The sequence below is a fragment of the Melanostigma gelatinosum genome, assembly GCF_949748355.1.
Source record: "Melanostigma gelatinosum genome assembly, chromosome: 6".
NCBI lineage: Eukaryota > Metazoa > Chordata > Actinopteri > Perciformes > Zoarcidae > Melanostigma > Melanostigma gelatinosum.
The window spans coordinates 7,232,671-7,250,061 of NC_136639.1; the positions used below are offsets into that span (position 1 = coordinate 7,232,671).

The 17,391-nt window shown below is 42.2% G+C and overlaps 1 protein-coding gene across 1 annotated transcript in view; it reads left to right on the forward strand.

The window, feature by feature from the left end:
- Nucleotides 1–2,787: 2,787 nt before the first annotated feature.
- The window catches only part of citb (citron rho-interacting serine/threonine kinase b), a gene marked incomplete at its 5' end in the record, with an annotated part of 32,790 nt that continues 18,186 nt past the window's right edge, over nt 2,788–17,391 (forward strand). The window contains 15 exons of the mRNA XM_079270743.1: nt 2,788–2,845; nt 2,971–3,047; nt 5,049–5,192; nt 6,106–6,225; nt 10,539–10,709; nt 10,885–10,938; nt 11,103–11,156; nt 11,841–11,981; nt 13,119–13,244; nt 14,126–14,221; nt 14,445–14,561; nt 14,740–14,849; nt 15,174–15,348; nt 15,889–16,086; nt 16,193–16,246. Coding sequence (XP_079126869.1) covers nt 2,788–2,845; nt 2,971–3,047; nt 5,049–5,192; nt 6,106–6,225; nt 10,539–10,709; nt 10,885–10,938; nt 11,103–11,156; nt 11,841–11,981; nt 13,119–13,244; nt 14,126–14,221; nt 14,445–14,561; nt 14,740–14,849; nt 15,174–15,348; nt 15,889–16,086; nt 16,193–16,246 — 1,695 coding nt within the window. The remainder of the gene's footprint in view (nt 2,846–2,970; nt 3,048–5,048; nt 5,193–6,105; nt 6,226–10,538; nt 10,710–10,884; nt 10,939–11,102; nt 11,157–11,840; nt 11,982–13,118; nt 13,245–14,125; nt 14,222–14,444; nt 14,562–14,739; nt 14,850–15,173; nt 15,349–15,888; nt 16,087–16,192; nt 16,247–17,391) is intronic.

The window sequence follows — 17,391 nt, forward strand, 5'->3', positions numbered from 1 at the left end:
AATCTGTGTTTACCTGTTTGTGGAGGCCGACCAAATTGGTGGTAGATGGAAGAGAGGAAATGAGAGACACCTGTGCAAAGTCAAAAAGAAATGAACTCTCTGCAGAGCAGAGCTGTCAATGCTAATGTGAGTTGTGATGAGAGAGAGAGCTCTACTGCTCCATATCCTCAAGTGTCATTTTCCCAAAAGCCTCCTTTAGAAGCCCACACTGATCCTCTTTGTCATTTGGATTTGTGATATGATGATGGACTGGGTTTTTGAAGTGCTCAGCACACTTTAGATTGTGATATTCCGTCAACACGACCACTACAGACAGTTATTAATGCATCAGCGCCGGAGCATTCAGGTGCAGGTCTGTGGCTTTGCTGGCCAAAGTGTTTATAGTGTCATATTTAACCCACCTTGTTATGTGGGACACCTTCTGTGCATCAGCATTGTCTTTGGAGAGTTGAGGAATAATACCAGCCAATTAGTGATTAAAGGCTAATTGTGGCTTTAGTTTGGGTTAACACCCCTTCTATTGTAACACATTCCACTGGATACTGGGGAACTGCAGAGGAGTGCGATTGTCAATACCATTTTTTAAACAATTTTTTCCCCCACTATACCTATAATGTGTCTCCCAGAAATGTATAGCTCTTTAAAATCAAGCACAGATTATTTGGATGAGGTTGCATTTACGGATTGGCTAAGGTTAACTTTCCCTAATCTTTAATGCTGTGGCGGTTAACAGGAAACCAAGTTGCTGGAAAACCATGTTTGCATGACTGAGGTATTATTCATTTATTGTTGTCATGACAATAGGCACAAAATATCTCATGAGAGGATGGGATGAAAGATTAAACTAGAGCAGATGGTAAAAGGACTGTGAGCTTGTTTTTAGAGAAGAATCTGTGCCACTACAGGTCTGTGGTTGACTGCTGCCTACAGCCCATACAGATGTACAGCCCATACCGATGTAGAGGCCATACAGATGTACAGCCCATACAGATTTAGAGCCCATACAGATGTAGAGCCCATACAGATGTACAGCCCATACAGATGTAGAGCCCATACAGATGTAGAGGCCATACAGATGTACAGCCCATACAGATGTAGAGGCCATACAGATGTACAGCCCATACAGATTTAGAGCCCATACAGATGTAGAGCCCATACAGATGTACAGCCCATACAGATGTAGAGCCCATACAGATGTAGAGCCCATACAGATGTACAGCCCATACAGATGTAGAGAGCCCATACAGATGTAGAGCCCATACAGATGTACAGCCCATACAGATGTAGAGCCCATACAGATGTAGAGCCCATACAGATGTCCAGCCCATACAGATGTAGAGCCCATACATATGTACAGCCCATACAGATGTAGAGCCCATACAGATGTACAGCCCATACAGATGTACAGCCCATACAGATGTAGAGCCCATACAGATGTACAGCCCATACAGATGTACAGCCCATACAGATGTAGAGCCCATACAGATGTACAGCCCATACAGATGTACAGCCCATACATATGTAGAGCCCATACAGATGTACAGCCCATACATATGTAGAGCCCATACAGATGTAGAGCCCATACAGATGTAGAGCCCATACCGATGTAGAGCCCATACAGATGTAGAGCCCATACAGATGTAGAGCCCATACAGATGTAGAGCCCATACAGATGTACAGCCCATACAGATGTAGAGCCCATACCGATGTAGAGCCCATACAGCTGTAGAGCCCATACAGATGTAGAGCAACACCATGACTGGGATGCAACTTCTCTCCACTCTCCTCTTCAACTACTCTGACTCACAGACCAGCACACATTATTCAACCAACAGAAACGAGCTCCTCGACTGACGTGGAAGCCAGTGTTGCTCTAAATGTTACTGTTCTGTTGCTGATGAGCTCTCCTAAACATGGAACATTTCTGATTGCAGGTAATTATATTGCTTCCTGGAATGAAACATGCATACGTCATATTTCAATAACATCAATATGGAAATGTTCAACAAACACACACAGGCCAGCTCAGTGGTGAAACTGGCCTTCCTGTAGTTGTAATGAGCTTTTAAAAGTATAGTTATTCGTAATTGCTTTCAGGGAGATAACTATTGCAGAGGAGGGGCCCAGCTGCACGGTCTGTTAGCTCAGCTCATTATGGGCAGTCAGCAAGCACTTGAGTCTGAGAGGAAGACAGCCAGATCTGAGTCCCATCTGGTGCCTCTGACGCTAGGATGGCACCATGTTACCACCAACTTTACCAGTGGCTGGCTGCTGTGGAAAGTGTTGTTAAGTATACAACACTAAATCATGCAGTGTTGTTTGTGCCTCAGCACATATAGATGGATGAGATTCATTAGTGGGGTTGGAGCTCAGAGGAGCAACCAGCAAACATTAACCAGGGGAAAAAAGGCTTCCGTGAAAATCTTTGGGAGATCCCACCAGCAAGGTTAAAACCATTTCAATGATTCAAGGATCATTTATTGCCATTAAGCAACATGGGGTTGCACAATAAATACAGTTGTAGCCTATTTGCTACACAAGAAAAACATGACAGACAACACAAAACAGTAGTGCATTCTGGAATTTTTAAATTTGCGTCAGGAGGAATGTAACAACAAAACCTGTGGCCTACATCTTAACATTAAAAATGTGACATCAGGGAAAAATTGTTCATCGACTTTGACTATCTTTGAGCACCAAACATCATTGATGTAAACACAGAGTCCGTCTCCTCTTGTCCCGCCGCGGTCCTGTGCTCTGTCCTGCAGCTTGATCCGGGATGCCCCGATGGAGCCGGGTCTCTGTAAAGATGTGGCCAAAGAATTCACTGACCTCCCGTTGCTGGGTTAGCCTGAATATTCCTGCGAGTGAACATTAGTCAGGAGCAGACTGGGTGATGGAATAGCCTTAGGTCCTAGCCGGGTTAGCTTAGCTTCCATCTCTGCTCTCCTCCCTCTTCTTCTTTGGCAGCCGACTTTCGCTTCTGGTGGCGTTTGGTCCAGCAGGTCCGGTCTAAGTGTTGGGCTGTGGGCGGTGATCGTATCAAGGTCCGCTCCTCAGACGCCATACGTACTCCAACTACCTTGCCACCTGGTTTCAGAGCATCAAATACGAACAGGACATTTCCACATCTCCTCTAAACCAGACAGCCATTGATGCAATGTGCCTACAGGCTGAAGAGCAGCCAGTTGCTTGAGGAAACTAACCTCAGCTAACACTTTGCTCATGCCATCGTCACTCATGACAAACCACCTGCTCCTGCCTCATGTCATGTCGATGAAACTGGAGTACCAGGCAGCAGGATTCTGATGCAGCTCGGTCACATTCTGTGTGGCCTGCTGTGTTACTGAACAACTCACCCCTCAAATGACCCTTGAAGCACAATGATTACATCAGTGACATTTCTGGGCAAATATTAGCAAGCACCAGAGACTCACAATATCCGTTGTTCATCTGCAATGTCTGCTTAGCTTTGTTTTTTTTTGACACCAATGCTACTGCATGTGATCTTCCGGGCAGCAATGTGATGGTTCTAGAGACAGATAGAATACACAATAGAGCACGGAAACAGGCAATGTTACAACAGACAATATGACAATTTACAATCATGCAAAAGTAAAACCACGAAGCAATCCACTAGAATCCTCGTGTTAGTTGAGCGTGTTACTGTAGGGAGGAGTGGGTGGTGAGCCTCTGCTTTTAATAGACATTCTCCCTCTGTCGCTCATTCTTCTGCCTACCTCTTCATCACAAAAGCTGCCAAATATATCCAGCGGTGGTAAAAGAGGCTGTTGTGTGAACACAAGCAGGCTATTCATAGACTCTGTTCAGCTACAATATGAGTCCATATTTGGTCAGCGCATTATGGATCTCCTGTAAACAATATATTGTATCTGCTTGTTATCTGTGGGATCACGTTGCTGTATACAAGTCTTCAAGTCTAAGTATTCAGTACTTGATTGCTAATTGCTCTTCTTGGTTTCAAATTCCAATTGATTGAAAAAGTCTAATCTACACAGTATGATTACTGTAAAGTGTTTTACATAAGAGCATTGAGTGAGCCCTTCACATTTCACAAGAGCTTGTGCATAAAGACTGTTTGCCATCATGTTTCTCTCCCTGTTCCCCATCTCCCATCCTCTCTCCACGCTCTCCTCTCCTACAGACTAGTGGCTACACATCCATCAACTCTCTAGATAAGACTGGAAAAGCCTCATTAAAAACACAAAACAGCCAGACTTGCTGGACACATGTTACAGGTATTACTCTTCACATGGTGAGAGTTTGTTTCCAGAACAAGCTAAAATCAGCCATTTGTTTGTCAGTTTGCCTCTACACTGTAGCTGAGCTGGAGTGTGTGTGTGTGTGTGTTTACTTATTATAGTAGTCCACATCACTCTCTGACTTTTTGTGAAAATAGGGCCGTCCTTGTGGCATGGATCTGTTTCATTTGTACAGGCTTAGAGTTAGAGAATACAGTCCTTTGTTACTTCCATCTATCTTGTAATCCATCATTGACCTGTGTTATTAACATATATCTCTACATCTGTCTCTTAATGTGTTGGAAATTGGAAATCTTGTTTCTTCGGAAGGTTGGATTCCAGTACAATGTTACCATGTATTGTACTGTTGTGAGCTTGTGTCTGCGTACTGACTGTGTGTTATTCTACCATACACGAAGTGCTGTGTCTGCGTATCTGTGGCTGTGCTGCCAGCAATGCTGTTTTCCTGGTTTCCAATGCTCCTCAGGCCCTGGAACGCTGTAATGGCATATCTAATTGTATCATCAATCGCTACCAATGACATGTGCCACCATGCAAGTGCAGTCTTATGAACTTGCACACACACACTCACACACAAACAAATATTACAAGTACATTGTTACTAATATTGTTTATATTTTAAACAGACGACATCCTTAAAGCTACACTGTCAAGGGACGCTGAAAAAAGACACATTTACCTTCTTACATCCATGGGCCCCAGATTCATGAAATGATACTAAACTGTCAGAGAAAAGTCCGGTCCATGCTACGTCCTTGTTTCCAGGTTGAGCAGGAGATTTCACTTGTCCAGAGGAAGATGTCTGACCTTGAGTCGGTGCTGCAGCAGAAGGACGTAGAGTTGAAGGCCTCAGAGAGCCAGAGGACCATCCTGGAACAGGACCTGGCAACTTACATCACAGAATGCACTGTGAGTCGCCCTACAGGGCTACAGGGGACACACATGGACTGTTGTACGTGTGCCAAGTGTGTGTGTGTGTGTGTGTGTGTGTGTGTGTGTGTGTGTGTGTGTGTGTGTAGGTGTGTGTGTGTGTGTGTGTGTGTGTGTGTGTGTGTGTGTGTGTGTGTGTGTGTGTGTGTGTGTGTGTGTGTGTGTGTGTGTGTGTGTGCGTGTGTGTGTGTGTTTCTTTACATGTCTGTGTGCATACAAGGATAGCAGTGCTGGGAGATGTTGCCTAAAAAAACACATCACATCTCGTTTTCTTAAAAATGAACTAGGCCTACAAAACCCAAAGCATTTGTTAACTTTCACTAAACTTTAAACTTAAAATAGATAAAAGATGCTTGTTGAAAGATAAATGCAATACAGTGGTGAAGGTGTTGATTTATAAAAAACAAAAAAAGATGCTGGTTGAGAAGTACATTTATTGTATCCCAAAGAATAATGTTTAATTGGCGCTCACATTCTTCTCATTTGGGAAACTATGAGAAAATGCTGATGTTACCTGCTGTTTTAGGGCTGCTGCCATTGTGTGCAACTCACAGTGCCACACACTTCTCTCACTCGGCTGCATGCCTCTGTTTGGAAACCTGGAAGAGATAGAACAGTTCTTCGTTGCCACAGACTTTAGAAAAACTGAAGAGCGGACAGTGTTTTGTTTGAGGTTGCTGAGGCAACGGTGCCTTTTTTGGGGATCAAACTTTTCACTTTACCACAAAAATACCATAAAGTAGAATCAACACCCATTTAGAAGTATTTCAACCAAAACTTCTCATGATAGCCATTGCAGAGTTATACGCTGCATTTTACATTTCATTGAGTTTTGGCTGGGTGTACCCAACAAACGATCCACCCACTGAACATTTGTGTGTCTTGGCTTCAGAGTCTGAAGCGCAGTTTGGAGCAGGCTCGTATGGAGGTGTCACAGGAGGACGATAAAGCTCTGCAGCTCCTGCATGACATCCGGGAGCAGAGTAACAAGCTTCAAGAGATCAAAGAGCAGGTAAGACGGCATCTCGGGTGTCATTGAATCAGTGGGTTGAAATGTATACTATTTACTCCAATGTGGGCTCACAACTGAAATCACTCAACTATCTAACATCAGTCACTTAAGATCTCATTCAAGTTTTGTTCACTGTGCTATTCTTGAAACAAATGAAACTACCTCCGTTTAGTGGTTTGAACTCAGTCCTTCTTCACTATCTGCAGTGACGGGTTTACTAGAGTGTATGTAATGCATGAAGCAGAAAAGCCAAAAGAATGATCTGTCAGTGAAGAAGCAGGTTAGGAGTATTTCATAATGAAAGTCAGATGGAGCAGGTCAAGTCACCGAGGCTGAGTGTGTGGGGTGCGAGTGTTGATTAGACAGACACATGAGTGCAGGCAGTATAACACCTCAACATGTTCATAAATGCCTCATATGACAGTACGAGTTAGGTAAGTTGTTGTTGTGATTCTTGCCGATCCTTTTTACAACAACATAATGATGCAGGTCATCGCCAGTGTTTCGTTGAAAGTGGTTTGTATATCATGTGGTTGTGAACATTTAAAATATTTGAGGAGTTTGAAGGGGAAATATTGACTTTACAATTCATTGATGAATGAACTTTTACTTTAAATGTATTGTTTATTCAGTTATTTGCAAGAAGAAAGGCGTGCACTAGTTAATTAAACAATCAGTAGTCGTCTGTATAACGTGTAAAGACTGCGTCTGCTGGGTCAACTCAGTGTGAATCCCTCCGGAATCAGGAATGCTAATAATGGAGAAAGAGACAGGGGAGCTACACACAGCCCGTAATTCCTGAAATCAGATGTGATGAGTGTGTATGAGTACGAGTGTCCGTGTGTCTACGTATATGACTGCGTGTGTGGCAGCACCATATGACCGAGTGTTGCCAACTGTGAGAATTAAGATTGACAAGATTGACAGTTTAGGACAGAACAGATAGCGAGCATGAAGAATCATCTTCCTGGCATTATGCACCGGTTTCGTTGTTTTTATTTTTTTTTAAAGGTAATAGAAAAGCAACCTGTTTTGCTCAGCCTACACTAGTGCCGGTTACTAAGCACTGAATACATTGTGCAGTGGTTGCTATGGTGATGAGAGCCATATACCTACGAGTGTTGAGAGCACTGATGCAGTGGGCAGGCTGTCGTGATGAGGTGCTGGGGCCTCGCATTGTTTAAGAAACAGAACATCACCTAATATACCTCAATAATTAAATGATGTATCTATGTGAAGGGAATGCACCCTGTCCCCGAGGAGAACTTGTATTCATCTCTTCTATTAATAAACTCCTCTGCTGAGGAAGAAAATCTGCATTTAATAACATACTGTGCACGCACTTTACTTTCCATCGTAGAAAACGCAATTTACCAGCACCAATTGATCTTAACTCAGTTCAAATTGTTATGCATTGCATGTATACAATACTTTATTAAAAGGAGGGTGTTGCATGCAATCCAAAAGGACCTTGGCTTTGCTCCTTGGCAAGAGAAGGCAGTTGAAGGAGTCCAGGCAGAAGCCCCCTTGCTGCCCCCCTTTAGAGGTGTAGTTGGGCGTCCATTTGAACGTTGAAACAGGTACTTTCTATTTTTCATTCTTACTATTAATTTAGACTGACACTGGGATCACAGTATGAAGGGGTTTTAATGGCCAGTACGCACCGGAGGAATGATTACAGCAAGCAAAAACCTCAATTTCAACGTTCATATGAGCACCTGACTATTGTTTTAAGGCTAAACAAATTGGGAACCTATACAGGTTATGCCTGAAAAAAACTACGGTTTGAAGACAAATGTGTTTATTGGGTTGGGTAAAAACGCCTGCCTATACTTCCCACTGCCGCCCTGAACTCGCTCCTCTGTGGCTGCATGTCTTCACTGTCTTGATGTAATCAAATCAATTGTTCAAATGGGGATAAGGAGGAACACTTTCAGACAGTCTGTCCTCGAATGCCTCGATGGTGTTGCACTGACAGAAATAGTTGTGTGAAAAATGAAAAAAAGAGAGCTCGACTGAGAACGTCAAGTCCTGTCTTCTTTGTCACCTCCACACACCTGGCCAGTTGCTGCATGATTGTCGGATTGTCGTTTTTGGAAAGACACGAAAATTGTTAGACCCCCCCCCCCCCCCCCCCAAGTTTGTGCGACAGGGGTGTCAGACCCTGTTAGACTATCCGCCTTGCTGCTCATTTTAAGCATACTGAGGCCTTTGGGGATCCCTCGGGAGGAGCTGCAGGAAGTGTCTGGGGAAAGAGGTGTTCAGGCGTCGCATACTTGTCTTCAGCAATACTGCTATTTTAATTTGAGCATGTTACTGTGTAGAGCAGAGCCTGATAAGCTGAGTATGACTTTTCTTTCACGCTGCTTACGGCCTCGCACAGCAACAATGTCTACAGACTTATTCGATTGCTGGTTTGACATTTTTGACATGCATTGAAAGCGACAGTCAGTTTATGTCTCCTGTCCAGGGGTTCTTCAAATATACCGTATGTCAAGACCTTGTTTGCCAGTGAACTGTCTTCAGGCACAAGTTAAAGTTGAACACTGTCAGAGAGATATTCACAACACACCTCATCAGACTGTGTTTAATCCTAGCACCTCATAACTGGATGTGCAGAACTGACCGCAGTCAAAAAAGCAAAGCAAACCATCGATCGATAAATTATGATTAAAAGAAAAAGACTCAAATTTATTAGCATAGTTTGCTGCTAATGCATATTATGTGGCTCTGTGTTCCCATCGGTGCCTCTCAGCTGGCTATTTATTTACTAAAGCTAAATCCAGCATTTCATCTTGAAAAGCATCTGTCTCCTACGCCTTGTCATATGACTGCAGTGTTTATTATTTCCATGCAGAAAGCTTGCAGTGTTGGATCAACAAACAGGAGAGATTTGAGATGGATTCATTTTTCAAGAAATGCAATCTGTGCCAAAGCTGATAAGACCTGCAAATATATGCAAAGAGACAATTTCACAAATAATAACTAAAACTACAAAAATGTTAGAAGGTAATAGCACTTTAACGGCCCCTAAATGTATCAACCAAAATAATCTGTGTTTTTTCTGACCTGACCCTCAGAAGTCAGTTCCCATTCATAAGGAAGGCCAACATGGGAGACAGTTTACTTCAGAGATTCATTCACGGTTATTTATTCAACCTCCCGTTTCACTTCAGCTAAACTATTTTTGTTTTCATCATGTCGGATGTTGTTCACTCATCCTAATCTGTGTCGGTTGAGCATCAGTTTCTTGGAAGGATGTTACTTTTTATTACCCTGGCACACTGATGAGGAGGGTGAAATTGGATCTGTTAGGCTGTGACTAAATACTCTTAAACAGACTTTAAGTGACTCTGACTGATTCATTTTTTCTCTACACTTTCCTTTCTTTGTTCATTGCCTTTTTATATTACTTGATACCATTTTTAGAGTGTCTCTGTACTCCCTGAGAGACAATATGTGACATATAATGGCTCTCATACAAGCTTTTTAATAACATGCATCGAACCTCATCATCGTGTGGAGTTTTAAAGTGCTTCTGTACAAGCAGCACATTTAAAATACATCTGTTATGCATTAGTTTGTTCTCATAAATATGGAAGCCCGTTTCCGCCACTGTGAGGAAAAAATAAAGGTCCTGTTATCTCGAAATTTCGACTTACTATCTTGAAATTTTGACTTAGTAAGTCGAAATTTCAAGATAGTAAGTCGAAATTTCGAGATAACAGGACCTTTATTTTTTCCTCACAGTGGCGGAAACGGGCTTCCATACATAAATGATGCAGTGGCTTCTAACTCGAACATTTTCTTCTTAGGTCGAACAACATGGGGTCTGATGGAGAAGTTATTTTTCACTTCCAAAAAGTCACTTTCTCTAAATTTGATGCACTGGCAGAGGGGCACTTTTAATGGCTGCTAAAGAAAAAGTTCAATGTTAATTATGAATAAAGTGCATACAAGTATAGGCCGAATTTGAAAAGGCAGGGGTCTCTACTAAGTGGAATTTACTTTGAAATATCCTTTCTTCATGTTATTGCTCATTTTGTGTGTGTGTGTGTGTGTGTGTGTGTGTGTGTGTGTGTGTGTGTATGTGTGTGTGTGTGTGTGTGTGTGTGTGTGTGTGTGTGTGTGCGTGTGTGTGTGTGTGTGTGTGTGTGTGTGTGTGTGTGTGTGGAACTATTGCTCCTCTCTTCTCCTTTCCTGTCCAGTCCTCTCATCCTCACTCTTCTCATCTCCTCTCCTCTTCCCTCTCCTGGCCTCTTTGTCCTCTCTCCTCTTATTTGGGGGGTTCTGTGTATTTTCTTTTTGTGCAGGAATATCATGCCCAACTGGAGGAGATGCAAGTGTCCATACGACAGCTGGAGGAGGACCTGTCTGCTGCCCGACGCCGCAGCGACCTGTATGAGTCTGAGCTGAAAGATTCTCGGCAGAACAGCGAGGAATTGAAGAGGAAGGCTGCGGACTACCAGCACAGGATGCAGAAGGTCTACGCCGTTAATTATGCTGACATTTGCTTAGAAAGAGGTTATCACGGTGTAACTCAATGTCACAATATGATACAATCATATTTAACTCACCTGTAGGCATTATGTTCCACGTTACTGTCGACTTGCATGATCATTACCAGGAGAGATCTCAGAGTTACGTTTATCTTCACAGGTCAAAGAGCAAGGAAAAGCAGATACAGAGGAGACGATCTCCAAGCTAGAGAAGGTAGGAAGTTCATTTCATCGTAATTAGATTCTGTCATTGGCGAGGATGGCGAAATATGTCTCGATAAGGACACTGACAAGTTCAAGTGACATTGACAAAGGATGATAAGCTTGAATATCTTGCTGTCTGTACATATCACAATGACTACATGTGTTCTTCTTTAGACCAGTGCTGAGCAGCAGACCAAGATCCAGGATCTTCAAGAGAAGCTTGCCAAGGTATAGAATAGCTGTGCTGGGAAGATGAATGCATCATTTATATGAGCCTGTGCTCCCAAATGCAAGAGATGTAACAGCATTTTACCCTTTCAGATGAGTGTATTAACGTCTTCTTCACCCTCCCTGACCTCATTCTTTCTCTCTCTCTGTCTCTCTCTCTTAAACTGTGGTCTACAGTCAGATTTGGTCTTTGGCCCGGGAACTATTAAGCTGTCTATTTAAAACTGGAGTTACTGCTTAATTGTCAGCAATCAAAAGATAATTTAGTCTTAATTGTCTTTTCCTAGAAATGAACATTTAAAAGTGCCATCCTTCCTGCAAAGAGCACACGAGGTTGTGGTGCTGATATTCCGGGCTGATATTAGGAACGGATCTACTTCTGACTCAATGCAAACTAGTCTATGAAATAATAACTCAATGTAGTTTGATTTCATACAAGCAATATATTGCATTATTGTACACATTGTACACACTTATTATACTGGTACATGTTCAAACGTTGTTTTTTTAGGTTGACTTAATTGATAATTAAATTGTTAATAATCATTCTACAGTGGCATGTTACATCAGAGATTGGACATGAGAGTTTGTAAATTAGACAAGGTTAATATAAACCTTCTATTACATTTGACTTTGTGTTACTAGCATGTGCTGTTTGAGTGATATTTTTCCTCTGACATGTAGTCGTTAAAGGCCAGTGCTGAGGCTACAGATCTCCTTCAGAGTATGAGAGTGGCCAAAGATCGCATGGAGCGAGATCTGGAGAGGCTACAGCACAAAGAAGACTCCAGTGACAGCCTGCGTAGACGCCTACGTGAGACTGAGGTACACACACACACACACACACAAATCTCTGTTATCATGCACGTAGTGCACATACACACAGCTTAGCATATATATATTTATATATATATGTATGTGTGTGTGTGTTCTGGCCCCCTACCTGTTTCTTCTCGTTATTCTGTGTATCTTGTCAGTCTTTTTCTTTGCAGCATCACGGACTGGATTGTTTAAAGTGTTGCATGAATAAATCTGGCTTGGCTGTCTGCGAAGCACAAAGAATCCATATGGTGTCTTGTAAACATGTTGTTTTTGCACCTTCTGAGGAACACTTGTGCTGTGATGGCATGATAGCATGTCAGATGGCCTGAATGTTTGACGCAGTTAATCAGAGTTTAAGAGTAAATGTCTGTGTTCATGTGGTTTTTGTGAAGCTATCTTGCTTTCACATGTTTGTAAGGCTCACACAGTAAAACGAAACCAACGGGCCTTTAAGTTAGTATTTCGGGTTGTCCGTGCGCCTGCCCCATGAACGAGATATCTGAGGAACACCTTCATTGAATTTCTTCAAATTTGGCACAAACGTCCATTTAGACTCAATGATGAATTGATTCAAATTTGGTTGTCAAAAGTCAAGCGCAATGTGACCGTACGTCCATCTAATTTTTGTGAAAGCAATGAACCAATCAGGTTTTTGATGAAGTTACATATCACTTTATTTTTGAGGGGGGTTGTTATGAGTTCTTCTTAAACAGCACTTCACATCAAGCACTAGACATGTACATTTGGTAATTAGCGTTGGTTTATTTGGACGAGAGACAATACTCACATCAAGTTTAAACAGCTCCGAAGACCTCTCACATCATCTCACATGAATGCTAATGGAATCTTTGGAACCATTGTGAGGAACCTGGAAAAATGAGATATAAACATTGGAGAGGTGCATCACTAACAAGCCGAATGGCTGCGGCTGCTACATAACATCATCAATTCTTCCTTTAAGTGGTAATCTTAAGTCTTATTCGCATTTTTTTGAAAATGTGCATTGAGGCCCACATACCAAAAAAAACATTATTTCAGACTATGGATCTTTTAAACCTAAGGTTGCATTTTTAAAACTAAAAGAACTATTCAATAAGTCAGTTTACACTTGAATGTGTTACCTGTGCCCGTTTTGTGCAGGATGGAAGGAAGACTCTTGAGAACCAGGTGAAAAGGCTGGAGATTGTCGAGCGTCGGGAGACTAAACTGAAGGAGGAGATCCAGAGCAAGGCCCAGCACATTCAGCACATGGCAGATAAGATTCTGGTAACCCACCTTTCACCACTTGTGTGGAGCTAAAATAATCAGAGGAGGTGTGAGATAAACATAGCTCACTGTCATCTTTGCAGAGGAAGTGCTATTTTACATAATATGTAAAACCTCATGTTTATCAATATATGATAATAATCTGTAGTTTTCCATAATATTGTCCACACAAGGGCTTTCAGTTAGTGTGGGCGTACACTGACTGTGTTTGATCAACATCTTCTCTCACTCTTCTGTTAGTTTCGTTGCATATGTAAGGGTGAGACATAGAATATAATTAACCCTAACATATATATAATTATGCAAATTAAGATCATTTCTAGTTCACAGAGATTGATCACATCATCTTACTGCCCTGAATATGCCCAACTTCAACGGGGGAGATAGTTATAAAAGCTTGAATATTGTGTATTAGTTGTGTTTTCCTGCTACAACAAGTGAAAAACGTCGAGAAAGAGTCAGATTGACCTTGTTGATGTGGATGACTATGGTTTGCACTGCATCATAAGTATGCCATTACCAATGTTCACATTGAAGTAAACTCAGGCAGTTCGTCTGCTCTGCATCACATGACTGTATCAATCAAAACGTTACCGGTCCGTTCCAGTTGAATGGAAACCATTTATCCCACATTTAAATCAATATTACCTCTTTCACTCAATGTGATATTATACAGTATTACTTTGAGACTAATTCAAATGAGTCAATATTTTAGTGTTAAATATTTGTTCTACGGTCATCGTTACTCGCCTCACTGATTTTTTGTTGTTGTGGCAGAAAAGGTTTGTACAGTACATTACCCTTTAAAAAAAATAAAGCAGGTTATAAGTACTTCTTTCCACTTTTAGTCATATGCATAACATATGTGTATGTTGGCGTAGGCGCTGGAGGAGAATCTGCGAGAGACGCAAGCCACGGCGCAGCGGTTTGAGACTCATCTGAAGCAGAAGGAGAAGCTTTATGAAGACAAGATAAAGGTAAAATACTCATATGCAGACGTAAAGCAGCAGGCAGGTGTATCCTGTAGTACTGCACTTGCAGGAATGGCTCTGTGCTATGTTTGGAGCCCCTACTTTAGCTGGTTGAGTTGTGGGTGGACTCTATGCTTGGGAGATCTACAGTACGTCATCTTCACGCCATTCTCTGTCCTGTTAAGTGATATCCTGGTTATGGTTCTGTGGGCTGCCTGGCATTGAGCAGGTGTTGGAGGCCCAGATGAAGGCGGACATGGCTGATAAGGAGATGCTGGAGTCCAGTCAGAGCAGATATGAGGAGGAGGTGCGGGAGAAGTGCGGCATCATCGGTGAACAGAAGGCGGTAAGAACTGACCGGCTTGGCGGCGACACTATCTCAGGGGTATTTTAACATTTATCACACTGACATAGATTTCTGCTGTTTGGAATAATCTTGGGTTGGTTATTGTCGAGCACAAAATAATGACCCTTAATCTGAAACCGATCAAAGCCGGTGATGTAAAGATGTGATTTCTGTTCAGACCATAAATGCTATGGACTCTAAGACGAACAGCCTGGAGCAGAGAATTGCTGAGCTGTCAGAGGCCAACAAACTGGCAGCCAACAGCAGTGTCTACACACAGAAAAACATGTAAGTACTGATGCGCAATACTTCTGTGCGACAATAAACATTAGAAGCAGTACGAAAGCTTTTCTCTTGATATTCTATCCATGAAGTAATGTCTGAATTAAAGATGTATTGATTCTCTCAAGTAAAATATAAGCTTCGGTCATAATGGCAGAATATAAGATCATGGAAAAGAGATTGGTTAAAGACATTGCTTGTATAAAATGATACCTGGAAAGTACCTTGTTTTTTTTTGTCCTTGGAGTATATGTACACATTATTGCACAATACCAGGTTGTATTGCCTCCTATTGAACTTTTTGCACACAAGTATGTGTGGTCTTGGCAGGAAAGCTCAGGAGGAGATGATCTCAGAGCTTCGACAGCAGAAGTTCTACCTGGAGTCTCAGGCTGGGAAGTTGGAGGCCCAGAATGCCAAACTGGAGGAGCATCTAGAGAAAATGAGTCAGCAGGAACAAAGCAATAAGAGTCGTGTGCTGGAGCAGGAAACCCGGCTCCGAGAGGTGAGGAGGTATTAGAGGGAGCTGGAGCAGAAAGCTGGTTGTGAAGTGGGATTCATGTGTTGATAGACACGCAGGTTAAACCAGATACAACGTATAAAATGTTTTAAAATTATTATTATGGAGGGTTTGGCCAAGATGCAAGATGTTTATTGTAACTCCAGTTAATGCTTTCGCTGGGAGGCTCCATGAAAGAAAAATAGATGGACGTAAAAAATATAATAACAAAATATAAGAAGGAATTAAAATAGCCATTTAAGAAAAGGAATAAAAAAGGTGAAAAAAACCGTTATGTACAATACATAAATGTGACATATGACATGGCATTGTTGGGATCGAGTTGTGAAGTGTACTATAATGTGATCAGTGCAGGGATCTTGAAGAGGACTTTTATTTTGAAACATCAGAAAGTGAGTTTTATAGGCTATAAATCTCAATATGTGGATTACAGAGTCGAGGTGAATAGTCAGAGTCTGCCCCTCTGCACACAGGCACGTCCTCCTCCACTCACCTTGGATGGCCCTTTTCTGTCTCCCTTTGTAGATCGGGCTGGAGAACGAGGAACAGAAGCTGGAGATTAAACGTCAGGTTTCAGATCTGACCCTGTCGCTGCAGGAGCGTGAATCCCAGATCAGCAACCTGCAGGCAGCTCGCCACGCTCTGGAGAACCAACTACGGCAGGCCAAGACCGAGCTGGAGGAGACCACTGCAGAGGCTGAGGAGGAGATCACTGTACTCCGAGTAAGAGAGAGAAAGTAAAAGGGTACACGAGATCACGTCTCCTGTGATGTTACGTAACTCAGGCACCTGAAATCTGTCCCTGTGTCTCTCTTGTCATACCTGCTAGGCACACAGAGATGAGATACAACGCAAGTTTGATGCCCTGAGAGACAGCTGTGCCGTAAGCCGCTCACCATACTTTCTCTCGTACTTTCTCTGTGACTTAACCACATCATCCATTTCATCACCGTCATCTTCCTGTTGGTCCGTGTTGTTGGGAATATAGCACTAACTGCTCTCGGTTGGTGGACACATGACCATAGTTCCACACTGTTTTCAGAGACGTCCCAAAACATTGTGTCTGTGGCCAAAGTAAGGATTTCTGTTGGCAGTGGGAGATTCATCCTCAATTGAGTTGTTTGTTTCCACGATGGCATTTGTGCACATTAACAGCTAAGTGAGCTACCATTACCAAAACCAGCCGGTAGGAACAGTAACAGGAAGATAATGGCTGTTATCCTGTTATCAAGGTTGTTTGGCTCCTGAACATTCTGGTTTGTTTTTTCGTGCGTCATGGTGTCTTGTGATAAACGTTACCAGGAAACACTGTGATTTACTCAGCCAACACAGCATCTCACAGTCCACACATACAGGCTCAATTAGCAAGAAGAGTTTTAAATGTGTCATTGTTTGATTATTTCCGTTTCCATGTCTGCAGAGATATTTATTTCCCCTCTTTTACAAAACCACACTATCTTGTCACCAGAGCTTTTGATAATAAGGCATCATGTGAAGTCAACCTGATGCTTCACATAGCAAGATACATCATCAACTGTCGAAAGATCTTTTTCAGTGACTGTAGCTATTCAACAGCTGTGTCTATTTTACAGACGATGAGGGCTTTGGTAAAGCCTGTTACAATCCCAAGGCTGTTATATTGTTGGACAATAAGAGGTGGTGTTGTTGTGCAGCCCTGGTGTCCCGCTAACCTTGAGGAAATGATGTTGTCATTGATCTGAGTGCCTACAAACTCATTTACCCGGAATAATCACCAAGACCATTATGGTCTTCCTTTATTCCATTGCCCTACCTCGGAAATCTGGCATATAGGGCATCACATTGTCAACCCAGTTCTCCCAGCATGACACAAATTTCCCAAACTCCCTCCAATTATGTGATCTGGTACACTTCACTCTGTTCTTCTTCCATTTAGTTTTAATATACAAAATTGAGTATGTTTTAAGATCCAATAGTCCTTTTTACATAAACGAAATGATTCCAGTACCAGTATTTTAAATATGTTCAATCGTAAGCATTGTTGCCACT